The 22,435-nt window shown below is 39.4% G+C and overlaps 2 protein-coding genes across 2 annotated transcripts in view; one reads left to right on the top strand and one right to left on the bottom strand.

Annotated features, from left to right (window-relative positions):
* DYNC1LI1 (dynein cytoplasmic 1 light intermediate chain 1) overlaps positions 1–17,827 on the bottom strand; it is a 30,124-nt gene extending 12,297 nt beyond the window's left edge. Inside the window, 6 exon segments of the mRNA XM_006087575.3 lie at positions 572–741; positions 2,732–2,962; positions 3,671–3,787; positions 17,339–17,360; positions 17,362–17,413; positions 17,621–17,827. Coding sequence (XP_006087637.1) covers positions 572–741; positions 2,732–2,962; positions 3,671–3,787; positions 17,339–17,360; positions 17,362–17,413; positions 17,621–17,766 — 738 coding nt within the window. The 5' untranslated portion in view covers positions 17,767–17,827.
* Positions 17,803–19,655, top strand: LOC106696970. The gene is made up of 3 exons (XM_023752912.1): positions 17,803–17,855; positions 17,950–18,524; positions 19,258–19,655. Exons 1-3 carry the CDS (start codon positions 17,803–17,805, stop codon positions 19,302–19,304), a joined length of 675 nt encoding a protein of 224 aa, XP_023608680.1. The 3' UTR covers positions 19,305–19,655.
* Positions 19,656–22,435: the final 2,780 nt, after the last annotated feature.

Here is a 22,435-nt window from a genome sequence, read left to right as displayed (position 1 = left end):
TGACTTTATTATAAAGTGTATATAATGACAGATTAAATGAACAGAATTTTGATTTTAGCAATCCTCTCAGAACCTCTTTAATAAATAAGTAAAAAGCCCCTGATAACTGCATATTAACTTTACATAATGAGTGCTTAAAAGCCTATTTTATTTTAGGTGTTAAAAGTAGATGTTTAAAAGTCTATTTTATTTTAAGGATATAATCTTCTGATATTAGGATATTAGTATTCCAATATTTAATGTGCAAATTTATAAAAATTAATAATTAACTTATCATCTTACCTGTGTTTATTTCTTTAAACTGACTGTATAATAAAGTCTAATTGGAATTTGGAAAATGATATTCAATCACAAAGAGAATATCCAAAGTAACGTTTTCTTTCAAAGAAACTATGATCAAGATCATAAAACCAACATGTAAATATCATTCAATTATTTTAAACTATTATTTATATTTAAGAAAAATTATCTAGGAAAAATAATGTGTCAACTCCAAAAGGGGTCTGGGAAACAGAACAGTTGTTCATCCTGGGTTAATATCAGTAACAGAATCTCTAGGAAGCAAACTAACCTTTGTGCAAACTACTAGTACTGGAATGCCCAAGTTGTGTGTAAGTGTATCCGCACCCAGGGGTAAAACCACACTGTCGTCTTTGTCTTCCTGTGACATGGTATTTCTTCTCTGAGGAGAAGCTGGGAAATCTTCTCCTGGCTCTACATATTCTTGAAAGTCTCTAATCACTGAAAATCAAAGTAAATAATTTAATGCATAGTTTAGAAATTGCTTTATTTCAGCAGGTAGCCTTTTCTACCATAATCTAAATATATATTTTACTAGAGTTTATACTTGGTCTTGTGTAAAAGAAACAAAAAGGGTTTGTGAAAACTATTTCAAGGACAGTACAGATACACTGATCCCACATTAATTATTAGGAGGCAGAGTACAAGACTGACTGGCTCCAAAGAGTGGGATTCAACATAGGCTTGGTTTAGTTTGTGCAAATTACTTTAGGCAAGTCACAATCTAGCTTTGTCTATCTTCTCTAATTCACAAGTACTGAAAAAGGATAAAAGAAAAATATATGTGTGAGAAAGGGGGAATTCCACAATTTAAATGACAATCCTAGATGATTTTCTAAATATTAGCTTCCTTCTCTAAACCCTTTTATCAGATCTTCTCCTTTTTACATAGGTGCAATCTTGGGCCACATTCATTCTTTAACCCTGGTGAGAATTAATGAGGTATTATCAGCACTGATAAATTTTTACAACTCATTTGCAAGGTTGTCAAAATCTTCACTTAAAACAAGGTGAATGTATGAAGAGCCTAAACAATATATACTTTGGCTCAGTAATTATTCTTTGAGGAATTCTCAAAGAAACAACCAGTGATTCCTATATAAGACTGGGATTCCCATATAAGACTGCTTCTCATGTTTAAAAGCAAAACAAATCTGGAAACAAATTATCCACAACATAGGATTAAAACAGCATATGAGGGAATATTATACAGAGATATAAAGGAAGAAAATATCTTAAACTTACATGGTGTCAAGGAAGAGGGAATCCTGAACACTTGAGTGCAGTTCCTCCAAGAACAAAGGGACATGCATTTACCCTTAGCAACTTTGGTAGCTACTACCCTTCAAATCAAAGGCTGAAATCTAACAGTGCTTCTCAAGTTTTTAGCATGCACTCGAGTTTCTGATTTAGTAGTCTGGGGTGCGGCCTAAGAATGTGTATTTTCTGACTAGCTCCTGGCTGTACTGATACTGATGCTGGTAGTCCTGGGACCACTGCTGTAGTATAAATTTGGAGAGGGGGGACGAAAACCCAAGGCAATGGCCAACAGGAAAGAAAGGTATAGATTAAGAACAGCTGGACATCTTTTTCAATGATTTAGGACATATATTCTCTTAAGTTTTCTGTTTCCTTGCATATAAATTACAGTAAGTGTCAATTCTCCCCAAAAAGTTATTATGAACTAACAATAACAAAGAAAAGCAGTATTCCATCTGTATATTTTCTTAAGCAAAGTACAACATTGACAAATGAAGCGCTATTGGTGAAATTCAGAACTGTGGCAACTGGTTTACAGTTGGAAATGACCCACATCATTTTCATAATTTCCACGAAAACTTCCAATTTACATGGGCATGTACAAAATATATTATGTACTTTGTGAATAAAACCAGCTTAACATCTTTATACAGGGTATCCCCCCCAAAAATATATATTCACTTTGAATAATTGTAAAGGCAGTGTTTATTAAAATACATTTCATTTTCAAGATGTAATAGAATCTACAGATACTGTGTATATACTTTTTTTGGGACACCCTATATTTAGGTTAACATCTTTTTGGACATATTTCATTTTGACAAGGTTGATAAGATTGTTCTGCTTATCAAGAAGTGAACTGCTGAAAATGAGCAGCTGAAGAAAGATTCAAATTTTTTAAATCTTGAAAACAACTTTTCAAAATGAACACATATGGCCTTTTGGCAAAGGAGCTAAGGCACCTCTAAGAAAGAGTCTGCCATTATGTAGATGTTTTGAACTTAAAATTATATTAAAATCTAGCATAGCATTTAAACTGAATTTCAAAAACAGAACTCACATTGTATTTCTTTCATTAAACTTTATTCAAAGTAAAAAATTCCCAACAATTATGATTGCCAGTTAGGAAATTTGTTTTTGAAATCTATATTAATATTTATAGACTACTCACACTTTTGTTCCATTTCTTTCATTTCTTCAGGAGGAATTTTCAATTTGTCAATATGTTCTCTAACAACACTTGCCCATTTCTGTAAAGAATCCAAAGCAGTCCAAGGCTTTGACATATCAACAACCAGCATAATTAGAGTGTCCTTCAGAGAAATGGCATCCAGTGAAAATTTAAGGAGGCCCTTGTGATACAGATCTCCATCTAAGATCCACACATTACATCTTGTTTGATCTACAAGACAAAGGAAAGTTACCAAGGCAACAGGATTAAGTTATTTCATCATCCAACTAACAATACTTTGTATTTTAGATCATCTAAACAGGAGATGCCTCTTTTGACAAAGTTCAACTACTTAGGTCATATCTACCAATTTAGTAAAAGCCTATCAAATATTCAGGGAAATGATTTTACTGCCAACATGGCACACCAGCATCCTCTACTTCATATTTCTTAATCCCAAACCACAGACTGAATAACATGTTGCTATTCTTACCATCAGCAGATAGAGCCATGCATATTCAAGATATTATATATAAAAATGAGAAGGCAAGTGATCTATAGAAGAAAAAAATGGTTGATCAGATAAGAAAAGCAGGGAGATGACATCTTTATGTCAAAAAATGAAAAGGAGATAAAGGGGAGTCAGCAAACAATCATGGGATACTATTATTCATCATGTGAGGGAAAATGAACTGAAAATTGATATTCTTCAATGAGAGCAAGAAAGCTGGTCTGCACACCAGAATACATTAAGATGTTTAAAAGTATCACTATATCAATCCCAATCCCAAACCAATACACATATGCCTAAACATAACTACTGATTGGCATGACATAGTAGGACTCTTAGTGAAAAACGGTACACTCAAGACTAATATGAGCAGCAGTGCACCTTGGAAAGACTTCAGAAAACTTAGGTTACAAATAGATGATATTCACCATCCCTGTCTTCATCATGAACATTTAAGTACAAATATTCCAATCCTCTTCCTTTCTTGTACTCCTCTATTCCCTGAATTTTTCTTATTAAGCTTGTTTTCCCAGCTCCATCTTCACCTGTAAAAAAAGAACAAATCCTTTAAATTATAATATGGAACACACACACACACACACACACACAAGCTCTAGTGCTAAGTGAAAAACCTAATTGGAACTAGCTTCAACCAGAAGAGTAATTTGATGAAAAATAATCAGGAAACCATAGAGTTGAAGAGGCAGACGTTGCCTCCAGGATTTTCTCTCCCAGTGTCTCTGTTCCTCTTGTTAAGTCTCTGGTTCTATTATAAATGGCTTCCTCTGTGGGTATTTTTCAGGAAGCTCAACTCTTATGTCATCACAGTTTAATCTACAAGGAACAAAATACTCTCTTTCAGCTTTCAGTTTGAAGAATCTCAGGTGAACGCTCTTAAAAGTATTAATAGCAGCCCTGACCGGTTTGGCTCAGTGGATAGAGCATCAGCCTGCGGACTGAAGGGTCCCAGGTTCAATTCTGGTTAAGGGCATGTACCTTGGTTGCAGGCACATCCCCAGTAGGGAGTGTGCAGGAGGCAGCTGAGTGATGTTTCTCTCTCATCTATGTTTCTAACTGTCTATCCTTCTCCCTTCCTCTCTGTAAAAAGTCAATAAAATATATTTTAAAAAATACTCAAAAAATATTAATAACAAAACACTATGATTTAAAGTTGGCACAAGTTTTAAAAGTTTAAAACTAGGCTAGCTATCCAATGTTTTGGTGAGGATTTTTTTTAATTGTGACTTTATTTAAATACTACATGTTACTGTTTCATAAACTTATTTAGTTATTAGCAATATTATGTTAATAGTAGGTTCTTGGATCTAAGGACTTATTCCTGGAGATTCATGAGTTCTCTGAGAATTTAAAAATTGTTTTCATTTTCATGTTAAGTTTTTTAAAAATTATATATATTTTAGATCTTCTGAATGACCATCTTTATATCTAAATGCTGCAACAAGACTGCAGTACCCACCTCTGCACTGGTATTTATAACCCTACTGTGCCAAGCTGAGACAGAACAAGCATGCCAAACTAAAAAAAAGTGTCACAGAGCTGTCAGTTCTATATTCAGTTGTACTGGCCAGACTGGTTCTTTTTATGAACCATTTTCCAACACTTCATAGCAATAAATAGCTTTAAATAGACCATAAAGAACTTTTCATTAAATGAGTTCTTATTTTTTAGTACTATTATTGTAGTGTACTATTAAAACGGCCCATCAAAATAACAGATTGGGTTGAAAACAGTAATATACATGATAATGACAATGATTCCTATGATGATCCATAATGCTTAAAAATGGAAATAATAAAGTAAATCAAGGAAAAGTAAAATACATAAATATTTATGTCTACTATTATACCCAAATGGCATTTAATTTCAGTAAAACATTTATTTTACATATATTTCTTTTTTTTTTTTTAATCCTCACCCAAGAAGTGAGGATATTTTTTCTGTCGATTTTTAGAGAGTGGAAGAGAACAGGGAGGGGACGAGAGAAACAATGATGTGGGATTGGTTGCCTCCAGGTCTAGGGGCAGGGATAGAACCTGCAACCCAGGTACATGCCCTTGACTGAGAATCAAACCTGTGACCATCCAGTGTGCAGGCTGACGCTCTAACCACTTAGCACACCGGCCAGGACAGTTCTATAGTTTTAATGGAATTTAATTTATAATTCATTTTAGTTTTGTAATTGTTCAAGAACTATAAACAAAAAGAATTTAAAGAATTTATATCTATTCACCTCAATAGGCATGAAAATTAGACATAAAAATAACTTAAATCACTGGGTAAGGAGGTCTATGAAAACCTTTTACAGGGAGTCTGACTAGGCAGAGTAGAAGCTCCTTATGGCAGTGAAACTATTCTGTATAAACTATAATGTTAACTACATGTCATTATACAGTTGTGAAAACCCATATGATGTACACCACCATGAGAGAACCCTCTTGTAAACTATGGACTGCAGGTGATAACTGAAAGGTTAAAGTGGATAGGGTCTGTCTAACAATAACAAGTCAAAGTCAGTTCATTGATTGTAATAAATGTGACACTGTGTGGGATGTCGATAATGGGGGAAGTTTTGCAAATGTGGGGACAGGGAATATTCAAAAACTCTCTGTGCTTCCCACTCAATTTTGCTGTGAACCTAAACCTGCTCTAAAAAATAAAGTTTATTAACTTACAATGTTCAACAAGAATTTTCTAAAGTATATATAGATCCATAAAAATAGGCAGTAATTACATGAAACTTCATTTAATTTGACACAAGAATAAAAACCATAATATCAGCTAGAAATAATCACTGATAATTTGGTTATCTCTATTGGTGATACCATGAGTGATTCTTTAAGTAACAAGTTTGCATCTTCCTTCTAGTTGATCTAATTCCAATTTTAAAGGTTTAATAGGCTCAGAACAGATTCTGAGCCCAATTCACGACGTCAAAAATATTGTCAATCTTAACCACATATGCTCACTATTTTAAGTTCTTGCAACCAGCACTAGAGCATAGATATTTCCTTTTTCTAAGGACTGAATATAAGATACTCTTGAGACCAGAGTACTTGTTTTTCATCATTCATTTTACTAGACTTATGGTTCTCAAAAATGTATCAGACTCACCCGGGGGGGCTGGTTAAAACACACACACTGGGGGCCTCACCTCCTGAGGTTCTGATTCAGTAAGCCTGGGGTGGGGCCTGAGAATCTCCATTTCTAACAACTTCCCAGTGTCGAGAACCAGTGCACTAGACATTTACTACACTAAGCCAAGCACCAGGAATACAAATATCCTTATGTCAAAGTCACTGTCCTCTAGGACAGTGATGGCGAACCTATGACACGCGTGTCAGAGGTGACACGCGAACTCATTTTTTTGGTTGATTTTTCTTTGTTAAATGGCATTTAAATATATAAAATAAATATCAAAAATATAAGCCTTTGTTTTACTATGGTTGCAAATATCAAAAAATTTCTATATGTGACACGGCACCAGAGTTAAGTTAGGGTTTTTCAAAATGCTGACACGCTGAGCTCAAAAGGTTCGCCATCACTGCTCTAGGAGCTCATAAATTTGAGAGAGAAAACAAACAGGAGATGATTTCAAGATACTGTCATTAGGATCACACTAGAGATTAGTGACAAACTAGGAAGCCAGCCCTAAGGGAGTATTCTGGTTTTGCTTGGAACTCAGAAAGGGCTTTGAAGAGGAGGTAACACTTTAGCCAAATCTTGTACTGCAGTGTTAATGAGCCATGGAAGAGTTAGTCTAAGTAAGGAAAGCATATACAGAGGCTGGAGGCAAATAAGTGTCCTTCTAGAAAGGACAAATAATTTGCATGCATGAAATTTAAAATGTAAGGGGAAAAGAAGCCAGAAAGTGAGAATAGGGGATACAGATCATCAAGGGCATGTTATGACAAGCTGAGATGGTTAAACTTTATCCTGAAGATAATGGGAAGCCACTGGCAGTGTTTCGGTATTTTAGAAAGACCACTATGGCAAAAGTGTGAAAAACTGACTGACAAGGGTAGGTTTAGGAGTAAGGAGACTAGATAAGAGACTATTATTGGAGTCCTCCACGAAATGAGGTAGGTCTGAACTAAGCTATTAGCCTGGGAGTGGGGACAACTGCACTTGAAGGCTGACTTGATTGGGAGTTAGCAGAGATGAGAAAGGCATAGAAGTCAGACAAGACTCTCCATTTTTACAGCTTCAGTAACACTGCCCTCTCCTATTCTACCACCTACTCTGATGAGGTTGGACCTAAGTCTTCCCTGCACATTGCTCTTTCATCCCCACCCCACATTTGTGTTCCCCAGGGTTCCTTCTTCAGTCCTCTACTCTTCTCGCTGCACATGGAACTCCAGGAGGATCTCCACGCATGACTTCAATACCACCTAGTGACCCACAGATTTCCTTCCAGCCCCAGCCTCTTCTGAACTGCTTGCCAGCTGTAACTACTTGGGTGTCCCATAAATACCTCAAATCTCAACATGCACAAAAGCAGTATCGTTATCTTGCCACCTTTCCCCAACACACTCACTTATACAATTATTAACATAAGACTCCAACCTCAAGGCCTTTCTAGCCACTGTTTCCTCTACCTAGAACATGCTCTCTTCAGAAATTTGTATGTTGCTTAACCTTCTTCCTACCTTCCACCAACCATTACTTCCTCAGGCAGGCTGTCCCTAACCACCTGATTTAAAATCCCAACTGCCCAACATTCCTATATGCCTTCCTATATGTTTTACTTTTTTTTTCCATTGAACTTACGAACATAATATGTATTTTACTTACGTATTTCCCCTACCCCCCAAAGCTCCAGAGGAACAGGCATTTTGTGTTTTCTTTGCTGCTGCAGCCCCAGTGCCCAGAGAGTGCCTGTGACTAAATCAGCTTTAGTGGCCAAACCATTTAAGAAAAAAGTCACTGAATTCCAAGTTATTTATAAAACAGCACATAGTGCCTAATAGTTTGAAGGGTTAAAAAAAAAACTACATACGTATTTCATTGTATGCAATTAATATACCTTTCAAGTGGCAAGTAGGGCAATGGAGCCTGAGTGATTTCAAACACTGATGAAAGAATTCATCAGCCGATTGTCAATCAACTGTAAGAAAGCTTTATCTTCAGTTCCTTGGCCTTCAGCTGGCAGTGAAACAGACATACCAGCTTTACATGTGCCAGCCAAATAGTTAATGATCTGTAAACATACACTTCCACAAATAGAGAGTTCCTACTTAAACAAGCTAATACAAAAGTCCTTCTATAAAGCAAATAACCCTTTAGTGATGATGTTAAAATTATTCTCTAAATATCTTTAAATGTTTTTATCTAAATTTGCACTTATATTAAATTTTCTTAAAGAAGGATATCTTTAAAAAAAATCAAAACATTTCATTAGATCAAATTCTATTCTAATAAAGCCATTTTCACGCCCTCATCCCAGTATTGGGAAACTTTTCCTATAAAGAACTAGGTAGCAAATATTTTCGGCTTTGCAGGTTACATAAGGTCTCTGTCACATATTCATCTTTGTGTTCTTCCTCCACCCCCCCCACCCCCACCCCCCCGCAACTCTTAAAAATGTGAATAAACAAATCGCATTCTTAGCTTGCTGGCCACATAAAAATAGCATACAGGCCAAAGCCTGTCCCAGTAGATAGACCAAAGGAGGAAAAGCTTGTTAATCAGATTACAGTGAAATTCTCCACAGCAAATAAACCTGTATTCCAAATTATTTGTCTGAACCCAGTCCAAATTAGTCACTCTCTGTGAGCCAAGTATAAGATCCAAGTACTTCAGTTTTATCATAAAGCAATAACAGCCATCAAGTCTCACTTCTTCCCTCAAATTTGAAAGCCAAATTGATTACAAAAGAAAATCTCCTTAGTCACCAAAACAGTGTAGGAGTAAAGGTGTGCTCATAATACTGTTTTATCTCCCCAACAGATCTAATTCAACAACAAGATATAATGTCCATAAACTTTACAATGATAGTTATCAAACAGATTAAAAACAAGAAGATTAAGAAGATATAATTTCTAACTACAACATTGTACCATTATTTGAAGAACCTGGACAAGTCAGGTATTTCCATTTGTTCCCCCCACCATCCTATGGTGATGGCTTTAAAGTTCTATAACTATTATTATTCATTGCTTCTTGATCAATGATACATTAGAAATAAAATTCCTTTACAAGTCAATGGTGTTTTAAAAAGACGTAAAAACATTAGCCATGTAAAAATGAGCAGTCAAAGCAAAACACTTCAGTATACAATACATTAATAATAGTTTCTTGAACACTTCAATGTATGCCACTGTTTGAAGTGTTTTACAAACATCTCATATAATCCTCATGATAATCCTAAAAGGTAAATATTATAGTCTGAAAGATTAAGCAACTTGCTAAAGAAAGGTTATGATCTGAATCCAGTAATGCTCCTAAACCCTATGACACTACCATTGTTCCTAGAGCAGCTTCTAGTCTTGACCAGCTCAAGATTAGCAGGGATGACAAAAGGTAAAATTAAGCAGTATTCTGCCTTCCTTTTCTCCGTTTCCTCCCGTTATCCTGAAGGCTCAAGTACTATACTCTTCTTGCTCCGCACAGGTTTGTGTGCCTGATGCCTGCATTCTACACCGAGCTTTTCACATTTCTTTACCTCTGTTGGATACATTATGATTCATAGCATCTTGATAATCATAATCAGAACAGAGAGAATTCTAGCCCGCCATATTCCTTCTTTATCCAAGTGAGATATCAACATTGTAAAGTTGACATTTTTGATTTGGCCTTGCATGATGTAAAGTAAATTATCCTATTTTATCTGAAAGCTCTGATGACAAAAGCTATGAGGAGTCTTCACTGGAACTACTTTTGAGCTCAGACCTTCTGCATGGCCTCCCATAGGTTATCTGGATGACCCAGGCAACATGGGGGCTTTGGTCTGCTCCCCATTTCACAAAGAATGTCCCCTCCCTTGTCTCAGTCAGCAAGACTGGGAGAGGCTGTTGTTAACTAGCTGCAGCATCTGCACCCAGTGGTTGCAGATAAACATTTATGCATGGCTATTCAAGACTACATCCTTCCAATACGTTAAGGAGTGCCTATATAATGGAAAGTTAGACCAGTGGTTGGCAAACTGTGGCTCGCGAGCCACATGCGGCTCTTTGGCCCCTTGAGTGTGGCTCTTCCACAAAATACCACGTGCGGGTGCGTACGTACAGTGCGATTGAAATTTCGTGGCCCATGTGCAGAAGTCGGTATTTTGTGGAAGAGCCACACTCAAGGGGCCAAAGAGCGACATGTGGCTCGCGAGCCGCAGTTTGCCCACCACTGAGTTAGACGAACCCAATTTTGAATCCTAGCTCAGCTAGGGCTCAAAATCCTCTTCTGTAAAACAGTGAACATGCTACATAATAAAACACTTATCAGAACACCCAAGTAACAGGAATACCAGTAATACATGTTTTCATCCCATTGGCTGGCCAAGGCCCTACCTTTGAATACTATCATTCAGCAATCCACATTACATAAAAAAATAAGAACTTGTACTTTACCATTTTCCTCACGCTCACAGACTGACTAGACATGAACTGGAAACTACTGTTTAATTCAACAAACATTTACGAAGGCCAATAAATGCTAATCCCAATGGTTATTAACAGTTCCTATGCTCCCAAAGGTCAAAGTCACACTAAAGCAATAATGCTTAATCAACAAATTTGATACATATTCTACAATTAAATTGACTTTAAATTAAGTTGGCAATTTTTAACCTACCTACCAGATAGGCAAAGATTAAAATGAATAATGCTCAGCATTGCCAATTATGCTAGACAAACACTCTCAAATACTGATGGTGGGAATGTAAATGGTACAATGTTCCCAGAAGACTGTTTGGTAATATATACTAGTATAACGGCTTAAAAGATATATACTTTTGACCTAGCAATTCAACTTACAGGAATTTATCCCAAAGAATACTGAGCAAATAGAAAACAAAGTATAACAATAAATAATCTACCAATCAATTATTATTATGGTATAGCCATAGATGTTATTCAGTCACTGGAAGGGAGAAATCCTATCTACTGCCATTTAAAAACAACCCTGATTCATAAAATAAATTTTAAAAATCTGATTTCAAAACAGTATATAAGGTATCAATGAGCCTGTTTTGTTTAAATACACACATAGAAAAAATGAAGTGATTATCTCTAGATGATGGGATCATACATTATTTTTATTTCTTTGTCAAATTTTTCTCTCTCTAGCAAAAAATATGTAACACTTATATAATTTAAAATAATGAGTCCTAATTTTGAGATGAAGATGTTTTAGACATACTTTCTTTTAATGCTTTTAATCCCATGAAGTCTGAAAGAACCTCAATGAGCATGTCAAGAGGTTATTATTTGCCCACAATCCCCCAGCTTCAAATGGTAGGAAAGTTGACTGCCAGACCTGGTAAGTCTAGGTAAGGACTCCACCAAACTTGAGCTGCCATAGTCCTTTTCATCAAGTTTTTACTGCATCACGTTCCTTTGTCCACAGCCACCAGTGTTTTCTCCTCCCTACTCTACTTAGCAAAATTTTATTCAGATACCACCATTTCATCAAAATAATATGTGACCCTTTTACCAATTATTTCATGCTGATATATTTGATTTTTACTATTTTGAATCTTTTCCCACAGGAGTTTATAAGCTCCTGGAGGGTAGGGACCAAGTCCTAGCCCTAGTTTTCCCCATATGACTCAGCAAAGTATTTTATGCACAGCACGTTCTGATGAATGTTTGATGAATAAATGAATAAAGAGGTAACCTGTGAGGTCTTTCCAACAGCCACTGTTCTGGTTTTACAAATAAAGCCCAAAAAGGTTAGTTCATGGTCACTCACTAATTAATAAAAGATAGAGTCCCATGCTGAATTTGGGTCCTTTCTTTTTCCTAACTCAAAGCTCTTCTCAGTTTTGCATTTTCAAAGTTCTTTTGCTGACATTCTCTCATGTGGATTTCACACCAGCTGAATTACCACTCTACCTTGATGGTCTTTAATCCCAGCTTCTCACAAGATTAACAGTTTCAGACTGAACAATCTCATCTTTAGAGCCAGACCTCACAAAGAAAACCAACCACTTCTCCCCCTAGCTTATGTGGCTCAGTGGATAGAGTGTGGGCCTTGGGACTGAAGGGTCCTGGGTTCAATTCTGGTCAAGGGCATATGCCTGGGTTGTGGGCTCAGTCCCCAGTAGGGGGCGTGCAGGAGGCAGCCAATCAATGCTTCTCTCTCATCATTGTTTCTATTTCTCCCTCTCCTTTACTCTCTAAAATCAATAAAAAATATATATTTTTTTAAAAAAAGAAAACCATCCACTTCTCCACAAAGTCATTTCTCTAAACAGATCTCTAGTTCCACCATGTATGTATATGTTGAGGTTTCCTACTTACAATACTTCAAGCATAATAGAAGCTAGTTTTATTCCTAAATAAGTTTACTCTCTAAAATCAATAAAAAATATATATATTTTTTTATGTGGGATTTTTTGGCTGCACACTATCCTGAACTAGTGCCTTCAGGGAAAAATCTAGAGACTCTAGATTTCTTCCCGGTGTGGAATCAAACAGCCCACAACTACAAGGAAATACTTTATTAATATGATAATTCTTCAAAATGTTTCTTTAAATATATTTAATAACTCAAAAGCTTTAGAATTTAAAAATATTTGACTGTCAGATCAGACGTTAGAGATCACTAAATCCAAATATCTTTTTAAAGTCTTTATTGTTGAAAGTTTTACAGATTTAAATCCAAATATCTTAATTTACAGATGATAAAGATAAAACATACATGATTTACCAAAGGGCCAGCTAGTTTTCATTAATCCATGCTATCTCAAATCAGAAAGTGATATTGATGACCTATCTATAAGCCAGGGGTCCAGGTCTCCATAAGTGATCTTAGTAGACAATGAATTCAATTAATCTAAAGCAAAGAGATTTTTTGCAATGAAACTGATACAACAGAAGAATCAGATTAAATTCCTTAATAAGTGCTAAACACCTTCTTACGTTTCCTACACAGAAAGCTCTCTTTTCCTCTAGAGAGCTAGTCCAGCGTATAGGTTAAGAATGCTGACTCTGGGTCCAGGCAGCACAATTTAGAATTCTTACGTTGCCTCTTTCTGGCTGTGTAACCCTATGGCAATTTACTTAACAGCTCTGTGTCTACTTCCTGATGTTTAAAGGAATAATCAGAGTATGTAAACAATCATACATGGCTAGTACATGTAAGTATTCTATTAATATTAGTCATTATTATAATTATTATTTCACTTAGGGAGTTTTCTTATCAAAACATGGGAAAGTAACCAAGATATGAAGAAAGTACTCTTAAAAGCAGCTATTAAAATGTAATTACGATCACTGTAGTAAAATACTGATGAAACATGAAGGGTAAAATTGAAAGAATAGTTCCTAAAAGGACAATTTATGAGTCAAATCCTACTTAATAAACATGCACAAACACACAAACAACATGCAGAAGAAGTTTTGCCTTTAATGTTCAAAAACAAACTTTGCTGAAGCTCTTTCTCAATGGTTAAACACTAATGTCAGTGTTTGGGGGTTTCGATAGGGGTCAGGCCTCAGTAGTTAAATGACTGCTTAACCACAAGTGCCACAGCCAGAGTGATGTCTCTTACTAAGCTACATCCTAGAATTCCACAAATATTTGGATTTCAATTTCACTCAAAGATAGCCCTTTTTTAAAATCCTCACCTGAGGATATTTTTTCCACTGATTTTTAGAGAAAGTGGAAGGGAGGGAGAAAGCGGGGGAGAGAAACATCGATGTTAGAGAGACACATCAGTTGGTTGTCTCCTGTACACAACCTTACTGGGGGCCTGGGATCAAACCTGTAACCCAGGTACTACCCTTGACCAGAATCGAACCCAACACCCTTTGGTTCAAGGGCCAATGCTCTAACCACTGAGCAACTGGCCAGGGCCAAAGACAGCCTTTTAAAGTTATGCAGTAGGAAGAGTACATAGCACTCTCACAGAGAGGAAAGGAGGGGGATAGAGAGTTAGAAACATCAATGAGAGAGAAACATTGATCAGCTGCCTCCTACACACTCCCTACTGGGGATGTGCCCGCAACCAAGGTACATGCCCTTGACCAGAATCGAACCTGGGACCCTTGAGTCCGCAGGCCGATGCTCTATCCACTGAGCCAAACCAGTTAGGGCAAAGACAGCCTTTTAAAGTTATGCAGTAGGAAGAGTACATAGCACTCTCCCTTGCAGGAACTTCTATCAAGTTGGAAAGTCATGCCAGAGTCACAGAACACAGGATCTCTATAGCTATGTGACCTTGGCTCACTTAAAAGGTCTCTAAAATTCATCACCTCTGCCAAAACCGGTTTGGCTCAGTGGATAGAGCGTCGTCCTGCGGACTGGAGGGTCCCAGGTTCGATTCCGGTCAGGGGCATGTGCCTGGGTTGAGGGCACATTCCCAGTGGGGGATGTGCAGGAGGCGGCTGATCGATGTTTCTCTCTCATCGATGTTTCTGGCTCTCTGTCTCTCTCCCTTCCTCTCTGTAAAAAATCAATCAAATATATTAAAAAAAAAAAAAAAAGAAAAAAAAAAATTCATCACCTCATCCAAAAACTGGCGCTAACGTCTATCTCCCAGATTTGGGGGGGAGGGAGGGGGATGTAGGGGGAACAAGGAGAATGAGGAGGTAAACTAAGATTTATATGAAAATGCTTCGAGAATAGCTCACACATTGCCAATCCTGACCCTTTTCTCCCATAGGCAATGAATGGGAGAGGAGGACAAATAGCAAGCTAAGGTTAAACTGCAATTTGTGTCTAGGATACATTAAGCTTTGATCATCATTCCTATTCTAGGTTGTTTCTGGAAATGTAAAACCTTGTTATAGTCTCAGATTTGTTTTTTAAATGTGGGATTCCAGATATCCCCATAATTCATGAAAGGCATATTAGGGTCAATCATCCTCCTGCCTAGCAGCTTCAAACTCATAACAAAGAAAAAACCACAATCCCTATTGATATATTTTTTCCCTCAACCAGCACAGACTGAATGCTGCCATAGTAAAATGTCTTTTAAGAAATCTTTAGGGGTATTTTAGGAAATTAATCCTATTTCTACAATCAGTATAAAAATCTATTAGCTTCTTCCAAAGCTAAAAAGACTTTGAGGAAAATCCCAATGGTACTCAAATAAAAATTTTGCATTTCAAGCTCGTATAACTTGATATTAAATGGAGCTTTATAAACTATTAAGCTCATAAAAAAGGAAATTTAATCTATCCTAAGTATGGAGGAATGGAAGAGTCTGGGGCCTCTAAATACACTCAGTCCCATGCACTGACCCAGAGTCAAAAGCAGGGTTTTTTTTTTTTAAAGCATGCTAAAAAAAAAAAAAACACGGTGCAACTTCAGTGCAAATCAGAAACATCAAGAAATGAACAAAACTGTCACTTTTGTTTCATGACAAACAGAACCATCCAAGTAATATCTAATGCACAGGAATAACTGGGAGGAACTTATAAAATAAAAACAAAATTCAGGAATCTTTACAATGGCAATATTTGAAAAGAAGTCTTATTTAACTTTAATTAAATATAATTCACTTCAATGAAGTCATTGTCTTAAGTCCACTCTAATATACTAATCAACAGTAATTTAAATTAGTAAATTTCAAAATATTTTCTGGATTTTTTATTTATTTTTGCTTTTGGATCCTAATCTATCTTGCCATATAAATATCACTGATGCAGGCACTAATTCAATTTTTTTAAAAAAGAGTTCTGAGAAAATATTTTCTAATCCAGTTAAAACAAATCCACCATAAAAAGTCACTGTGCTGTTATAACTTGACCTGACCCTAGGAGGTAGGCATTTTTATTTCTACAACATCCATTTTAAAGATGAAGAAACTGAGGTTTATAGATGTAAAATCATGCTTAAGATCACTCAGCTAGTAAGGTGAAAACTAATTTTCCAACTAGCTACGTGTAACCTTTAAAGAACAGAACTTCAATAATCGCATTCTAGGGTGGCAGCAGTTCATGTGAAAGAAGTAATCTGCTTCTATCTAAATACACCTATTAAAAGCAGACCCTGTCAAATAGGTTTGACTTGTTTCCTATTTTTAGATGTGCATAGCAGAAATGTCTGGCGACATCAACGCCAAACTTTTAAAATTTAACCATCATCTTCTAAGCCAGTACCTCACATGTGAAAATAGGGAAGAAATATCGCACATAAATGACTCAGGAGCCACGCCTGTGAAAAATGAAGCTGAATTGTTGTCCCTCGCTGTCCTCTACCCCACCCCCAGAATCAATCAAGAAACAAAATACACAACTTCCAGAGAACAGGAGAGACAGAACAAGCAGGAGAATTGAGCCATTAGACCAGGCTCCTCGGTCCATCCCTTTGGCCCGAGGGGCTGAGCTCTAAAGGTGCTCTACTGCCATTTATAAATTTAACAATTGTGACGGTTAGAAAGGCGGCTGCAACATGAGCCCACATTGTCCGCGAAAAAGCTGAAGGAGAACATTTTATCCCGACGACCAGGTCCCATTTCTAGCTTCTCTGTCAATTATACAAAGAGGCGGCTATTAAAGATTAATGGCATGCATGCCATTTGCACTGGAGCTCTCTCCAGAACGAGCCTCCTGCTACCGATTTTTGTGATGAGAGGGAAAAGGTCCTTATTTTCTAGATAAACCCCAAGCCACTGGAACCGCTCCGATAGGCTGCCGGCTTCTGTCCTTGCCAGAGGTGGCTGCTCGGGCCTCCCCACAGGCAGAGGAGGTGGAAGAGCTCGGGAAGGGCGGGTCCCCGCAGGTCCCGGGGCAGGGGTCCGGGTTCTCCGCTCCCCCCAGCTGTCAGCCACAGGTCGGCGGCGGGGCGGGGCGGGGCCAGGGTCCACAGTCCGCACAAAGCGAGCCGGCGGGCGGCGGGCGGACCGGACCCGGCGGGATGGGGGCCGGCGGGGCGGGGTGGAGCGAGGCGAGGAGGTGCAGGGGGGGGACACTTACCCAGCAGCAGGACGTTCTTTCCCCGCGGGGAGCTTGGATCGCGAGCGGGTGGAGACCTCGCTGAGGATGCAGGACCTAACGGGGAGCAAGGCGCACGCTGAGGCCGGGGGCTGAGGCCACCGCGCGGGAGGGAGGGATGGACACGGCCTCGGCGCGCCTGGGCGGGGGCTGCGGGGGACGCGGTGGCCTGGGCCCGGCGCCGAGCTCGGGCGGGCACGGATCCCCAGGCGCCCGCAGGGCCGGGAGTGCTAGCGGGGACCCAGGGAGGGGTGGGGTCGTTACCAAAGGTTCTGCCCGTCCTCGTCGTCGCCTGCTGCGGCGCCGCCGTTGCCCGAGGTTAGCTCGTTGGCCAAGGAGCCGCCCGTGTAAGTCGAGGCTAATCCCGGCGGAGAAGAGCCGAAGGAGCTGACTCGCCCCACAGCCGCCATTTTGGTCGGGAATCACACCACTCCCGGCAAAGCTGAATGAGCGAGGCGGCCGCGGCGGCGGCGGCGGGAACCCGGATATGGAGCGTTCGGCGCACGGGAGCGGGGCGTGGCCTGTGGGGGCGGAGTCCGGGCTCTGCAGGGACTGAAGGGAGGGTGCGAGCACGGACTGCGCGTGCGCCACAGGCTGGCGGGCGCAGAGGGGGATGTGCGTGCGCGTGCGCGTGTGCCGCGTACGGCCGAGGAGCCCGATCGGTGCTGCAGCCCCGGCTCCGCTGAGCTCAGCACGTTGAACTGCTTCGCGCCTCCCCGCTCGCAGCCCTGGGCTGCATCAGGGCGGAGTGGGGGGTGTCAGGTGAACAGTGCTCCCTCCCATTCTTCAGTTGGGTCCACCAACCCCGCAGCCGGCGTGGGATTCCTGCGCTGCCATTGCCGTTCCACCGTTCAGGCTCAGCGCCTGGTTCCCAGCCTACACCCAGGGCTTCACCATCGCCTACGGGGAAATGGGCCGCTCCGCTGCAAAAGAGGCCGCCGTGGTGTAGCCCGGGGTCTGCAGGGTTGTTTTGGCCCCCGGTTTCTGGGCTCTCCGCCTTCTCAGGTGGCAACGTGTTCCTCAAACCTTTGTTCCCCCATCAGGAGCAGATTCCCCCAGCTCCTAAGCAGCTGCATGACAAAAAAAAAAAGTGTGTTGGCGAGACTTGTTTTAATGGCCAGGATTTTTGCAGGAGACGCTCCTGATGAGATTCGAAAAGATCCACTAGGTGAGTTATTCATCCATCCATCCATCCAGTCAACAGACGTTTTATTCAACACTTACAATGGCAGGCGCAGTTGGTACCGGGAATACACAGATGGGAAAAAAAAAGTAACCGAAAATAGCTGTAAAATAACCCCCTTTTCGATCGAAACTTTACTGGTTAAAATATTTGAATGTCGAGCCCCATGTCCAGAAAGAGTTGTCGGTCAAAGGCTCTATTCTAGGACACCTTGTCAGAGCAGTTGCTTAAAATAATCTGGCCTTTGTACATTTGCACCGTCAACTTGCATTTGAAGATCACCTGGTAATGTATGACCTCATCAGTTCCGTTAGGCTAGTGAGAAAATCCACAGCTAGACTAGACTGCTTGCTGTACATTAACATTGCGGTTAGCCTGAAAGGCTTTGGAAGCTGGCAAATCAGAGTTCAGTCTTAGCTCAATCAGTTACTGGCCATGTAACCTTAGACAAGTCTCTTAACCTCGCTGAGTCTCAGTTTCCTTAGCTGTACGATGGGGATAAAAGGACCTAGAATTGTTAGGAAGATTAAGATGATTCCGGTAAAATGGCTTAGACCAGTGACTGACACATTTTAAGTGCTCAATACATGTTTATGATTAATAACTGATGTTTACCTTTCAAACCAGTAATATCTGACCAAACCCTGGAACTGAAGGGTCCAATGAACTCCTGCAGCTAAAACTCTTCATTTTTTTGTTTGTTTGTTTGTATGATTAGGAAAGGAACCAGAACCCTGTCTTGGAATCCCAGGCTTTCTATGGTGACAAGCAGGATGGGGACTCCCAGGGGGGACCTGGGACTTGAAGTCACTGTTGTAAAGAACTGTATACTGCACTTGGCCCCTCAAAGTCGATGCACTGTCTATACTTTATTCCCTCAGTCATCTTTTTTCCTAAGCATTTCCCCCTCAATTTTGTTTATATACAGAGTTGTCAGTTCCATATCATACTTACTTATTCTGGGAAGTATTAATTTTATAACAGTGTCAGGCCGCTAATGCCCCATGACTTCTAGATGCCCAGCTACCTACTTATATTGAGGTCAAAGTTGTATTCCTTGTGGTTTTATAATATCCCTATCCAGCATTATTCCATTAAGATAGCTGGCAAGAGCCCAGCCAGCGTGGTTCAGTGGTCAGCGTGGTTCAGTGGTTGAGCATCATCCTATGAACCAGGAGGTCACAGTTCAATTCCCGGGTACATGCCCGGGGTTATGGGCTCAATCCCCAGTGTGGGGCGTGCAGGAAGCAGCTGATCAATGATTCTCTCTCATCATTGATGTTTCTCTCTCTCTCTCTCTCTCTTCCTCTCTGAAATCAATAAAAATAATAATAAATAAAAGAATAATCCATACTTTTACACTGAAAGCAATCCCTCCATTTTTGCACTAAATTCCGTCTCCTGTCCTCAACTCAAGGACATTGCTCCAACAATTCTTCCCCTTCTTTCTCTATATAATCATTTATTGATCTCCACTGGATCATTTCCATTAGCATACAAATATGCTATTAATTCTCCCATCTTAAAAAAAATTTTTTTCTCTTAACCCTACTCCTTAACTGCTACATTTCCCCCACTTCCTTTAACAGCAGAACTTTTTAAAATAGTTGTCTTTATTGACTATTTTCAGTTTTCTCCCCCCTTGCCCTTATAACCCACTTCAATCAGACTTTTGCCCTATGATGATGTCACAGAAACTGCCCTTATTCTTGTTGTCAATGACCTCCTTGTTGCTAAATCTAATGGTAAATTCTCCATCCTTGTCTTTCTTGGGGTCTCAGCAGCACAAGATACTGTTGATCACCCCTTCTGAGTATCCTTCTTCACTTGGCTTTCAGGTCACCATATTCTCTTGAAGTTCTCTTCCTGCCTCACTAGCTGCTCCTTCCCAGTCTCCTTCACCATTTCCTCATTTTCCTGATCAATTAAAGTTAAAGGACTCCAGGGCTCACTCAGCCTTTGTTCCTCTTCTGTATCTACATTTACTCCTTTGGGGACCTCATCTAGTCTTTTTTTTTAAATATATTTTATTGATTTTATTTTTTTACAGAGAGGAAGGGAGAGGGATAGAGAGTTAGAAACATTGATCAGCTACCTCCTGCACAACCCCCACTGGGGATGTGCCCGCAACCAAGGTACATGTCCTTGACCAGAATCGAATCTGGGACCCTTGAGTCTGCAGGCCAACGCTCTATCCACTGAGCCAAACCGATTAGGGCTCAGCTAGTCTTATTACTTTAAATTTCATCTCTGTGATAAAACTCCCAAATTTATTTTATTTTTTATTAAATTTTATAGGGGTGACACTAGTTAACAAAATTATAAGATTTCATGTGCACAGTTCTACAACACATCATCTGTACACTGTATTGTATGTTCACCACCCCAAGTCAAGTCTCCGTCAAAACTCCCAAATTTATCTCTCCAGCCCAGAGCTCCATCTGGAACTCCAGATTAATACATCCAGCTGCTTATTCCACATCTCCACTTGGATGTCTAATAGTGTCTCAAACTCGGCATGCTCCGAACTGAACTTCTTCTTATCCCCGCAAAAGCTCCTTTACCCACTGCCTTTCCCACTAGGTAGCAATGCTTTGTTGCCTGAGCATGTCTCTCACCTCCCACATAGAATCCATTTGGAATCCTATAGTCTCTACCTTCAAAATATACCCACAATCCAATTTTTTATCATTCATCCACTGATACCACCCTGGTCTGAGCTATCATTTCTTGCCTATATTACTGTAAAAGGCTCCTCAACATGGCAGCTAGAGGAATCTTTAAAAATATAATCCAGATCATGTAACTCCTCTATCCAGAACCTACAGTGGCTCCTCATTTTAATCAGAGTAAAAGCTAAAGTGACCCATAGGCTGTACAGGATCTGGACCCAATGGCTCTCTGAATTTTTCTGCTCCACTTTCTCCCTCAATTTCTCCTATCCAGCCATATTGGCCCCACTGTTGTTCTTTAAACATACAAATAGAGATTTTCTTTCTAGTGTTTTCTATGAAGGGAAACACTAGTTTATTTCCTTTTCTTTTGGTTTTGGCTTTTCAGTTGGCATTTATATAAACTGCCATCGCCAGCATTTGGTGAAGCAAGTCTTATCTGAAAATCTGTTTAGCTAACTCCCTCTCCTCCTGCAATGTTTTTGCTCAGTTCTCAGCTTCTTGATGAGGTCTAACCTGAACACTCCATTTAACACTCCAACTTGAACCTTTATCCCTGGAATTACAGATTCTTCATATCTTGCTTGCCTTTTTTTTTTTGTTTTCCATAACATTTATTGCCTTCTAACATGGTATAGAATTTACTTGTTTATTAGAATTTAAGCTCTGTGAGGGCTTCATTAATATACCCCAAGCACTTTGTGCCTGGAACATAAGCAGACATTTAGTAATGTTTTGTCGAAGGTATGAATGAATGAACAGATTTACTCCTTGTCACCAGGGTTCTAAACTTTCATAATGATAATGATGAGTATGATGATTATGATGCATGTGCTTCTGTGTGTGTGTGTGTGTGTGTGTGTGTGTTTTAAAAGTGGGTACAAAAAAATTCTTCAACACCTGAAAGCTCTCATTTACAATATTTTAACCATTTTTTAATATAAATCCTTCTATGCCCTAGCCGGTTTAGCTCACTGGATGGAGCATCGGCCTGCAGACTGAAGGGTCCCGGGTTCGATTCCAGCCAAGGGCATGTACCTTGGTTGTGGGCACATCCCCCGTGGGGGGTGTGCAGGAGGCAGCTGATCGATGCTTCTCTCTCATCGATGTTTCTAACTCTCTATCCCTCTCCCTTCCTCTCTGTAAAAAATCAATAAAATATATTTAAAAAAAAATATATAAATCCTTCTAAAATATACATTCTCTTGATACGTTAACAGGTGA

The sequence above is a fragment of the Myotis lucifugus genome, unplaced genomic scaffold (assembly GCF_000147115.1).
Source record: "Myotis lucifugus unplaced genomic scaffold, Myoluc2.0 scaffold_39, whole genome shotgun sequence".
Lineage (NCBI taxonomy): Eukaryota > Metazoa > Chordata > Mammalia > Chiroptera > Vespertilionidae > Myotis > Myotis lucifugus.
This window is presented reverse-complemented; position numbering and strand designations above follow the sequence as displayed.

Excerpts from the sequence above, each read along its gene's own strand:
- LOC106696970 (XM_023752912.1), top strand. The coding sequence starts at position 17,803 with ATGAGCGAGGCGGCCGCGGCGGCGGCGGCGGGAACCCGGATATGGAGC. Across the intron at positions 17,856-17,949 it reads ACCCGGATATGGAGCGTTCG|GCTGGCGGGCGCAGAGGGGG; the intron begins GCGCACGGGAGC and ends CGTGCGCCACAG. Across the intron at positions 18,525-19,257 it reads GATTCGAAAAGATCCACTAG|GAAAGGAACCAGAACCCTGT; the intron begins GTGAGTTATTCA and ends TTGTATGATTAG.